General features: G+C 38.8%; 1 protein-coding gene across 1 annotated transcript; it reads left to right on the top strand.

The window, feature by feature from the left end:
* The first annotated feature begins 901 nt into the window (after positions 1-901).
* LOC141653493 (uncharacterized) lies at positions 902-11393 on the top strand. Its single transcript, XM_074461275.1, has 2 exons — positions 902-1189; positions 5548-11393. The coding sequence occupies exon 2, from the start codon at positions 7373-7375 to the stop codon at positions 8408-8410; it is 1038 nt and encodes a 345-aa protein (XP_074317376.1). The 5' UTR covers positions 902-1189; positions 5548-7372; the 3' UTR covers positions 8411-11393.
* Positions 11394-12429: the final 1036 nt, after the last annotated feature.

Below are 12429 nucleotides of genomic sequence, written 5' to 3'. Positions count from 1 at the left end.
GGTCCCTCCTTTTGAAAAGTATTAAGAACACTTTTGGCATCTACCTTTCTTCTAGGTGTGTATTTTGCTGGTTTATTAACAACACTACCATTACCAACTTCTTCTATCCAAACCATTAACTGACCAACATCTTTCAGAGGTATAACATAACATTTAACCACTCTTTGGACTCCCAGCCAAATTACATATAATTTGTACATCTCTATCATCAAATGCTCTCCTCAACCCCTTACTTTCATTCATGAAGAATATACCATCTACATCCCTCTTAAACTCACCAGATTTTTCAGCTTCTTCAATCAAGGTAAACCACCCCATCTCATCAGGATCAACATTCACTGTCCTAAAAGTCCTACCCGTATATACCAAGGAATATTCATCCCTTTTAAAGTAGTCACCATACCATAATTTCAATGTCACAATGTTTAACTTATCACCATAAATTACCAATTAAATAAAAAAACCAATTAACAATATATTAGATTAAGCTACAAATAAAAGATCAATTAAACCCTAATGGCGTCTTGAAGAAGCTTGAATTAGGAGAAGTTGAAAGGTAAAAAAGAGATGGGAGATAGGTTAAAAGAAGCAGTCAAGATGTTAAAAGTGGTTTTAAAATAAAGGTGACCTGCTTATCAGATCACCAGTCACTCTATTCTAATATAGGCGAAGGTGTCTAATAGTACGGTATATTGGTAGTTAAAACATAGTTTAGTGTATTTTGAGCAGGACCCCCCATAGTTCAGAGTATTCTTATCAATTAATCCTACTATTTTTAGCCTAACAACTATTTTTATCAATCTCGATATTCTTATTAAGTGATAAACGCTTAACCCGTTTTACGATCGGATCATCCTAATTATGGAATAATAGACCCAAGAGCCCACATTAACCCAAATAAAGGAGATAAGACTAAACCTATACCTAACACTAAATTGCTCTGCCTTGCCTTGCGCCTTGTCCAGTCCGACTATCCCTCTTTAGTGCTCCTCCTCATTCCTCCTCCATGTTTTGCTTCTTCTAATCCTCCCGACACACTCATCAGCATCTCGCCATCATCATTGCGCCTCCCTCGGTGTATCTGTCATGCATATTTGTCACTTATTCCTTAATTCTAATTGGGTTTACTACGGCACGGTGATACGGACCCATATATAATTATGGACGACTTGGGAAGCATTATGATGAGGTAACTTGGCTAACCCTTAATTGTATTTTAGTCTTTAAGCCATGATTGTATGATGTTGGATGTGTTTAGCTTGATCTGGATGCCTCCTTGTTTGTATATTGATATTTAAAGTTGTTGACTGGATTAATTTTATTGATGTTCTGATGGATTATTGGAAAATTAAATACACGCGAGTGTGGTAATAGGTTTGCAGTGAACTCTTAAGTTGCTAGTTTTCCATTAACGTGGGTCGATAATGAACTATTAAGTACGACAAATTTTATCATGTAAGTTACGGTAATATTGCTTGAATTGAGTTCCTGTTGGTATAGCCTTACGAATATAGAGGCTTTGTTCTTCTGCTACAGACATGGTCTGATCATCTGAAAGTACAACAGCTCGCCTGACTTATTCTGCCCGAATTGGGCCTCTCGTTTTCGTCTTGATTAGCTATTCTTTGATTGTTAACTTTGCTACTCGTACCACTACTTATGCGTGCACTCATTTGTGGTGGTAATGCATAGAATGTGTTGAAATTAACTCGTAAATAGTGTGCTCATATGGTAAGAATGAGGTCTGACTTGAATTGTGTCCGGTTATCTAAGTGTTCATTTGTTGTATTAATTATAAACCCACATAGTATGGATTATTTCCGAGTGAAATTGACGATTCAAACTTGTAAATATTTTGGTGACTTGTGAATAACGAACTTAAAAATGAATTGATTCACCTCTTTTCTTGTATGGTTACAAGTAATTATATTTGAGTCTAGTTGAGAGGTAGCAAGACGGGTGTTTTGACCCCCCTTGTTTTGGAACATGTGCCACCCGTTGATGGGTTACCACTTCGTGGGCAGATCCTCGTGCCATATTGTTGGTACTAGGTCCACGAGGTCGCTCCATCGAGTAGCCGCAGTTACTTGATTTGAGACTATGGGATTGGTTTACCGTTTAGGTTTACCGGTTGTTGAATCGGGTATAATTGGTACTCGAGAGTTTGGCCAAACATAGACTAGGACCTTATTATGATCGCCGTCCTACCATTGGGAATAGGGTGTCAGTATTGTCTGAGCATCGTCTGAGCATCTTGAGTGTGTCATATTGTTGATTCACGGGCGTTCCACCGTTCTCATATTTGACTTAACTGTTAACACTTGTTACTACATTTGTAATACTTGACCGTATTTACTCATTATTCACTTGTTAACGTTATTCTGTTGATAATTTGTATAAATGCTATTTATCTAATATCACATGTTGGTTGATCAAATGTGTTATTAATTATGTTTGCGAACTCATTAAAATAGTCCTCCGGACAGTTCTATTTGACTTTTTGACTCTGGACTTGAAGGGACATTTCTACAAACAGTCCTACATGTGCTTTTATGTTGTGCATGTTTAATATTTTACAATTTATGTTCTAATGGGTAAAATATAACTGGGGAGCACCTAGTTACTCCCGAATGATTGTCGCCCCCCCTTTTAGGTGATGATTGCAAGTGGTTTATGATTTACTGTTGCTGGTTGGGATAATCGAGTGAGAACTCCGAGCTAGGGAAAAAATTAGTTATGATAATTTAAGATATAATTACATTTCATTTAGTTGTTTATCGTGTGGGTATTTACTCCCATTCCAAGTCGTAGTAAAGATTTATATTCGAGTTAGTAACAAACCGGTTTTGTCTCGGTGTTTCCGCCATCGAAAGAATTTTTAGTAATATTATTGACTTATTCACTTATTTATATATTGTTTTTCCATATTTGAAAATCCGGGTTGTTACAGAGTGCCGCTGTTTTCAAAATACGGTATTAATCCCTTTCTCCCCTAACCCTAAAATCATTTCCACCTTCCTCCTTATCTCTCCAAACTCTTTCCCTTCTCTCTAAAACCTTCACAAACACCATATTAGGGGATTCAAGCTTGGTTTAGTGGATTGCTCACCTTTCCTTCCTTCCTCTTGATTTGTAAGTTAAGATCTACCCTTTTCTAGTCTTATGAACCTTAACTTTTGGGGGTTTTTCAATTGGGTTGATTAATTAGCAATTAGTATGTGTTCATGGGTAACTAGAGGGTAGTAATAAGGGGTTTTATATTTTATAATAGATTAGGATGTATTATGATAGTTGTTATGTGATTATTGTTGGATGAGACGGTTTTATGAGATGGATTCTTGTTGTCTTGGATTAGCTTATGGAGTATGCTAAAAGGTAGGTTTATCCTACTCGATTTCAATATTGTTGTGTACATATTTATGTGTCTTGCATCATCATTTTTATATATGAGTCGATTGGGATACCATGTTGGTCTTTGAGGAAGTTTTATCCATGACATGTTGGGATTGAGTTCATGATAAGTCATATAATTGGTATTATGTTGCATTTTCCATGTATGGTCATTTTTGTGTTGTGCTGGGGATCATTGGTGGTGTTACTTGGTTATTGAGGAGACGTAAGACGGTTGGGAGACCGTCTTGCGCTTAAGTCGCCTCTTGGAGCTTCCTACTCCAAGAGGGATGTGCACATTAATGGCTTAGGTTACGGAGGGACTCGTGTGGTTGAGACACAACGTCTGGCAAGGGATCCGGTTGGCTTCCGGACCCGGTAGGTCTAGGCGTGTCCCGGTACCAGTGTGGTTGTCGGTATGTCTGGACGTGTCCCGATACCGTGGTGGTGGTTGTTGATAGTGGTGTATTCATATTAGTAGTCATGTTGCATATTCACACACCTGAGTCGTGTTGCACTTTATTTGTTTATTGAAACTGACGTTTGTTGTGTCTGTGTATTTGTTACCTGTCTCTTTTGGGGCGGCCTGTGTCGATCCATATGTAGATACCTCATTTCTACACCTCCCGTCAACCACCCAGTCATGATTGGGCCGCATGTTTGATACGCGGAACGATTTTATGACAGTCCATAAGTTCATCGACAAGTGATAGCTCCAAAACTCGAGTCAACCCCTTGGTCATCATCTACGCACTGATACGGTCGTTTTGACAGTAATTAGAGTTCATTTGAAGTCCGGGATAAAAACCGCTTCATTTTCTAAATACCGTTTAAATACCGAGTCGGAATATTCTGGAATGTTCTAGAATTCTCTGGATATTTATTCCTAATTTAAATTAATATTTTTAACTAAATATCTCTCGTATTTTGTGTTTTGTGGAATAAGGAAGTATAGATCTACCGAAATTCCATAATAAAACGCGGAACTCTTTCTTGCTGAGGAAGAAACCTCCGGGGAAATGACACAACAAGTGCTGCGCCTCTTCGAAGGATCACAGCGGTTGCTGTGCCTCTTCTCAAGCCCTCTTTTCACGCTTTTCAGAATATTTCCGTGATTTGTTTGCATATCCGTGTCATTCCTAAACTCTTCCGTATGTTTAGTATAAATGGAGACCTTCGGCCCCCATATTTGGCACACGAGTGTTCCGCCCCTTCTTTCTCTTTCTTTGCATTTTAGACTACGCTATTGCTTTCGAGGCCTACGTGCTTGATCAATTGACCACGTAAGCTTAGATCATTCTGAGTCCCAGTCACGTTGCATAGACCGACCAATTTGACCAACTCCACTTTTAATCAATCTAATCAATCTTTAAATCCTCTAACGAGGGCACTTTCAACGCATATTCGAGTCGAGCAATCACTAACTTTAACTTTAGTCAATCTCGTTTCGTCAAACATGTAAGTCTGAAGGTGTAAAATCCCATTTTATTATTGTACTTTTATTTTGTATCAGTTAATGTAGATTTATATCAAGAGCAAGTTCAAAAACCGATTTAAAATCCATTTTTTAAAAACCGTATTTATAAAACAGCAGAGGTCAGACGTCGAGAAGAAACGCAGTAGCAACTGCGCCTCTTCGAAGGGTCGCAGCTGCTACGCCTCTTCCAGAGGCTGCTTGCTGCTCCTGCTCTTCTTCTTCCTCGACTTCCTGCAATTTTCCTTTTCTCTTATTATTTCGTTCTCTTTGTTGTTGTTCTAGTATATAAATTGTACTTTAACAAATTCCCTTTTTTAATTGCAATGCTTAATTTGTCCTTAATTCCAAGTAATTCAATACTTGCGGGTTTTCGCCGTTCTAATTCAAATCGATTCTTCGGGGTTTCGAATTGTTCATGTCGAGGTTCTGAAAGCCCTAATTTGATATATAAGTTTTCTTATTTGTCCAGTTTCGTTAATCTAACTTCAAGTTTCTCCTTTGTATTTCCGATACGAGTTCATCATAATTATGTAAACCGTTGTAAATTCTAGTTTTTTATTCGTTTTAGGACTTGTCCATATGCATGTAATCAATTAAAGCACTTCAAGTCGAGTCTAATATTTATAATCCATTCTAAATCTACTAATGAACGATAACGATGTGCAATTCTGACTTCACAGCCAGAACCCAACTCAAGAACAGACGCAGGAAGTGCTGCGCCTCTTCCAGAGGACGAAGCAGATGTCGCACCTGTTCTGGTGATGTATCTCTTAATTGTGCATATTTAGTCCCCTAATTGAATTTATTTTGCATACAATTATAGCATTTCATGGGCATTTTATCCGTTAATTCCTTCCTATTTTGCTTTCCTAGTGCATTTTATATGTCTTATAGGAATGGAGATAATGAGGCGGAATTCCCGTGTCTCGCGCATATTCGGAAGCTTGTTGACGATCTTGGATGGACTAAGTATGAAGAGGAGGCAAAAGTGATGACCAAGGATGTAGGAATAAAGAGTATATAAAGAATCATAGGCTTAGAAGCAAGAAAAAGAGGAACAACAGCTCAACCCGCGCGGGTCGAGCTCAAGTAGAGCGAGTTACAGCTCAACCCGGTCGGGACAATATCAACCCGCTCGGGTTGAGTCTCAGGTTGTGCGTTTTTTCACTCGGGACGAGCGAATTGTTTTACAGAATGCTTTTCCTTGCTACGTGATCTGCGCATGTCCCTCGGGAGTTGCAATTCTCTTCTCAACACTTAGCATTGTTATTTACTAATCTACCCTTACTTAACCTAATGACGTACCACTATATATACTCCATTTTTAATAATCAAGGGATTAAGTTCTCTCATATTAGATTAAGCTTCTTTAGAATAGATTAAACCTCCATTAGGAGTAGATTAGAATAGATTACTCTTAAATCTTTCCACAAATTACACATTAATCTTTCCATAATTATTGTTCAAAGTTTATTATTGGGTAATTGAAGACTATTGAGTTATTAATGGAGAATTGACAACTCTTCATCAATCAATCAAATTTTGTTCTATTATTCTTTGCTTTATTGTTTGGATCATCTCAAATAGGTATAATCTCTTTTACCATTGTTTAATTATTGTTAATCACATCATTTATTCATCATATTTTGCTTTGTTAGTATGATTGACAACCCTATTATCATGTTAAACTTGATCATGAGTGAGTAGTCCTTTAGCTAGGGTTAATGGGGGAATTAGGGGAAACAAACATGGGGATTGATCTATGCTTAATCTAATATGTTCTCATAATTAATTTGCTTGCTTGTTGTAATTTCAATCTATGCACATATTATGTTTGATGAAATGTGAGCCTATGAATCCTTGCATTTTTTGACTATCCCTTATCTCTTCAATGAAGCTTGTAAGATATAAACCAACTCGAGCCTCATTAGACCATGCATAGAGTTGAATAGGAAGGATTAAGTCGACTTGTAGGTGCTGTACAGTCTAGACGACTCGGCTCCGGGACCCAAACCTTCTTAGGGATTGTAAGATATACACTAACTCGATCACATCACAACAATAAGTTTTTGCATCTAATTGAGAAGATGTTTGTATGATCAACTCCCATGAATCCCCTATGAACCCATGACACCCTAGGGATTTTAATCAATTGTTTACAAACCCCTTTAATTGCTTTACTTAATTTACATTCATCTTGTTGATTAGTTTAGATTACATCCCACATCAACCCATTTCAATTGTGATAACCCTTAGCACCACTATAATTAGATTGGACAATTTGAATACCCCCGTCCCGTGGATCGACCCCGACTTGCTTGCTATGCTAGTAGTTGGGTATAAATGTGTTTGATGGCGGACAATGATCCGCACCATCAAAATGGTGCCGTTGCCGGGGATAGTGTTGTGTATTTGAATTATTCTTTTGTCTAGTTTTAGTTGTGCTTCTTCTTGAGGGATCTTGGTTCCTTGAGAATTTTAATTCTTGTACTTTCATTATTTCATATGTTTAACATGTCTACATTCACTTTTTGGCAATATGAAAATGAGTCTTTTAATAAGTATATTGCTAGATTTGAAGATTATATGACTCATGCTTGGCATCATGGTTTTACTCTGTCAAATTATGAAGCATGTTGTGTTGTTTATAATGGCATGAACCTTGAAACCCACAACTTGGCATTTCACTTGAGTGGTGGTAGGATATGTGAGATGAGTTGTGAGGAATTTTGGGAGTTTGTTGAGTTCATGACCACCCAATGTCTTAAGCAAATTTTACATGACATCTTTGAGAGTGCCAAGGAAGGTATGGAAGCGATAAAAACCACATTTCAAAAATTCATTGAGGAAAACTATAATGAAAATGAGATTTGTGAAAATGAGACACCTTCCTATAACCTTGAGCCTACCTACTATGCCCACAAATTTGCCCCTCCTTGGGAAGATGGAGTGCTAGATGAAGAGAGTGACGATAAGGAGGAGTACATTTTTGATTGTGAAACCAATGCTTGGATGCTGTCATCCTACTCTTCTTGTGCAACAATGAACCCAACTTCCATGGAATTTGATGTTAATAGGCAAAGTGAGAGTGAGATGGATGAAAGCTTGAGTGAAAACTCACCCTTTGAGGATGACATTTTAGAGGGAGACAATTGGATTGAACTTGGCGAGCCTTGTTACGACAACCCCTTTGATAATGGACCTTGTTGGGATGAAGAATATAAGGACATTTGGGAACCCCAAATAGACACCCTTGAAATCATCTTAGATGATAATGAGAGTACTTGCATTGAATGCGGTGATTTTGACTATTTGGAGGACGAGTTGAGTGAATTACCAACTAACTACCCATTTCATGTTCCTACCATCCATCACATCTCTTATAATTTTTGTCATAACATTCTTCACATGCTTGTTCGGTCTATTACTTGGGCATTAATTCATTGCATAATCTTGTGTTGTTATCCATGTCTATTTATATCTCCCTCCCATGAATTTGACCAACTTCTACGTGCTTTGAGTGCTAGAGATAATTTCCTATGAAATTGTTTATTGATAATCTTTGGTTTGACGGAGTTCCTCAATAACCATTAATTTGTATATATGCATTTAGTGTAATTTAGCATTCATTCATTTAATAAATTGCATGAGAGATGAAAGGGAGGGATCTCATATTTTTAATTGAGCTTTTTGAAGGAAATTGAGGAAAATAAGAAGGTAGAAAATGTAAAGAAATGAAGAAAATAGAGATTTTGGGCTTGTGCACATCTTTTCTATCATCAAAAAGGTGTTGGGTCAATATTGCTTGAAATCTGTGCATCCCGAGCCCAACCCGTGCGGATTGAAGGATAAGAAGAAAAAAAAGCTCCCTGCCCAAGAATCTGCGTGAGTTCTGAAGAAAACCCGCATCCCAGACTTCAACTCGCGCGGGTTCAGATTAACCCGAGCGTGTTAGCTTCCAACCCGAGCGAGTCCATTTCAACCCAAGCGGGTTCAACTTAAATTTGCAGAATTTGCTCAGGAATCCGGGCAGATCATTACCAACCCGCCCGTGTTCAGCTTTTAACCCATGTTTCCTCTATTTTCAGTCCGTGACATAGCCTTACACTTCAATCTCACCTACCATCTTCATCCTCTATCTTCAAGCTCAACCCCAACTCACAAAACATCACTCAAATGTCCATCAAATCCAACCAAATCACCATAAAATTACTCTAAAAATCATTCTAATCCATTTCTACACAATAAAAACCAACTTTCTAACCTTCTAGATACTCAAAATCACCCATTTTCATCATTTTAAAAATTGAAGCTCCAAAAATCCGTGAGCTACAATTGTGTTTCGGGTTTGATTTTTGCTTTCTAGCTTCAATACATTGCTTCTAGTGTTATAATAAGGCATTTTTAAGGTTGTTTGGCTCTTATTTGTGGAGATTTGAAGGATTCTTGAGTAGTGATACTTGGTGGATTTTAAGACTACAACAACGATTTTTTGGGGCAAGAGTGAGCCTACTACTACTAAGGGGTCAAAGAGGAGAAAAGGAAGTAATTCTAATGCTCCACCGGAGTTCCAAATCCAAGAAGAGGAGCTAGTGCCGGAAATAGAGCAACTTGATGATTTCCTGAAGGTAGTATTCATAAAAAATGAGCATAGAAGACGATTTGTGAAACTACTAGGTAAGGAATTCCAGTCTACTCGTTTCATTTGTCGTAGGATATTGGATATGTTTGGTATTGAAGGAAAAACCGAGTCTTTCTTTAGAGGAATGGCTCTTGAGACTTTATTTAATATGCATGAGGAAACTTATCTAAGCCTCACCTTGGAATTCTTGTGTAGTCTCAAAGTCTTTGAAGGAGAAAGATATGGGGTGTCTTTGGAATTTAGGTTGTGTAATAAGACCCACCAAATACATTTGGGTACTGTGGACATGGCCCACCTGCAAGCCCACTTCGATCTGTGGACGTACTGTGGTGTTTTGAAAGCCACGCTCGGCGGCGTAAAAATGCTTTCGACCGGATCGTTTTTAGATTGGTCGGTTTCGTCTCGGTAAGGGTCTCGAAACGATTAGAGATGTTCGGAGTCGCCACCAAGCATTTGTGGGATGTCTGGAACCCGTTCGAATTCCACTTTATACCTCGGTCAAATCGAAGCACAAAGCAGCGTTTGACATAGGTACTAAAGATAAGGAAATCATCCCTCTTTAGCATCCTATCTCTAGAATTACTCTCGTACGCCCTGGATAAGGTCGTCCACTATCCAAAGTTTCTGAGTAAGAGGTGAAGGTACGTATTGGGAAGCCCTTTAATCAGACACCCAATCCCGCCCGCGTTAGCGGCCTCTACTGATCGATCTTGGTTGGTTGAATGCAAAAGTTGATAAAACGGTTTAAATGCATGAATGCGCATCCAATAATTTAAACCTAACATGTGAGAGCTTTCTAAGTCGGTTGATTCAATCCAAGTATCAAGTATAAGATGTCGAGTTGGATTAATGATTGATTTGCATGCAAGACGGAAATTAAACATCCACTTACCGTGTTAGGTTTATGGTGCATAACATGATCCATTTGTCTTAGTAAGGCATTTTGCAAATATGGTTTTGGGTAATCAAATAGTCATCTGATCCGTCCTATATCCGGGCTAACCGGAGTCGGGATCGTCCTAGACCAATGCTGGAAGGGAACAGGCCCTATACCAGACGGCTATATGAGGCGCGAGCCAGCCGGCGATACAAGGGGCCTCCCTCTGGTTTTGAAAATGAGAAATGGAGAGCCTGTTTAGGCGCGGGTTAGCCCACGGTTTATGTGCCATGTTCTGACCTTTTAGAAAATGTTATAAAACGTGTTGAAATGGGTATTTGAACCCGGTTTGATTTGAAGGGGCCGTTTAGACCGCATTTGTTGATTTGAAGAACTTGACTCGAATAATCATCATTATTTTGATAGTTTCGGTGTCGGGTTCGATTTGACAAACTTGACGTAAATAGTTTTGAAAATAATTATGGACTAATTGTTTTAAGTCCATTTGAATGTCATTAGTCGATACTCGTCAGCGTACCCGGGTTAAAATCCGGCATGGTATGTGGAACCAAGGATGACTTTGTGTTGGTGACTAATATACTTGTTTGAAAATGTAAAGAAATGAAATAAAAGGTTTTAAAATACCTTTTAAATGTCATTAACCAAATATTATCACCGAAACACGGATTTAACCGTCATGGCATGAGGAACCAAGGGTGAAAAATGCTTTATGGTTAAAACATGTGAAATAAAATAAAAATGGTTCGAAAATATTTGAAATGGTAGAAACCGATTACAAATATGAAAATGGATTAAAGGGAAATGACGAGAACAAACACGGTTGATCTCTGGTCTGAATACCCCATTTAGGCGCGGGCTAGTTGGCGACCTAAGGGGCTTCTGCCTCAGACCAAAAATCAGTTTTGGCTCGTTTATTCCATGTTTTGGTTCATGTTATGCATGTTTTAGCATGTTATAGTCATGAAGCAAATTAAAACATAATAAAAGAGGATTTTTACACCCTCATACTTACATGTTTGGTTATGGCGAGTGACCGACGTAAGTGTAATAACTCGTTTGATCGGAAAAAACTCGGTTTAAAACCGTTTTGGTAAGTAAAAAAGAGTGTTTTAAGTTTAGTGATGGTGTAGTGGTCGAAATGGTCGGTCAAGTGATTTAATGCACGATGACGGTACCAAACAATGTGTAAGGCCTTTATTTACGATCAGTAGGTCGTAAATACGCGTCGGACTGTGACTTAAGAAGTCGAGTCGAGAATTTTAAGGGAGAAAAGAGGGGGCGGACACTCGCGTAAGTCTCAAATGGGTGGCATTTGAGGGGTATTTATAGGAGAATGAGTGGTTGTGTGAGTTTTGAGCGACGTGGCCACTTGGGCTGCTCAAAGAGGCGCAAGCCACGTCGCGGGTCTTCGAGCTGTGTTGTCACTTTCACAACAAACGCAATCATGATTTGTTCTATCCTAGGATTTGTAGTCATATGTTTGGTACTTGACCAAACATAAATCCGGGAAATCTTAGCATAGAAGGTTTGAAATGTTTGTTTTTTGTGGTTGACTCGGTTTGACTCGTTGTTGGAGTCGGGATTTGAATTTTTGAGTCGGTTTTTGGTCCAGTGTTGGTTTAGACTCTAGTTAGTGTCATTGCGACCCCGTCGTCGTGCATTAAACACTCCAGGTATTTTTGAAATGTTTTGAGATATTTTATTTTCGAAATCGTTTTAAGTTTTCCGACGTAAAGTTGTACACAAACTGTCGATCAAACGCCGCAATTCCAAAATATGTTGTAGTCCGATAATCATCGGGTGTTTGTTGGAGTCTCAGCAGATACTGGGTATCTACAGAGCCCCCACTTTGACTGAGGCTTGAACAGGGCGAAAGTCAAAGTAGAGCCCCCAGGTCAATCGAAGATTACAACCTGGAGACCCAAGGGACGTCGAGGCGGCTCGAAGGGATTCGGGCCAAGGACTTGCCGTCGGGAAGGGCGACGCCAAGGCGACTCGAGGGTACGAGCCAAGGACCTGTCG

Source organism: Silene latifolia, chromosome 4 (genome assembly GCF_048544455.1).
Source record: "Silene latifolia isolate original U9 population chromosome 4, ASM4854445v1, whole genome shotgun sequence".
Lineage (NCBI taxonomy): Eukaryota > Viridiplantae > Streptophyta > Magnoliopsida > Caryophyllales > Caryophyllaceae > Silene > Silene latifolia.
This window is presented reverse-complemented; position numbering and strand designations above follow the sequence as displayed.

Bases quoted from the DNA above. Each gene is read 5' to 3' on its own strand.
- LOC141653493 (XM_074461275.1), top strand. From the start codon at position 7,373: ATGTTTAACATGTCTACATTCACTTTTTGGCAATATGAAAATGAGTCT.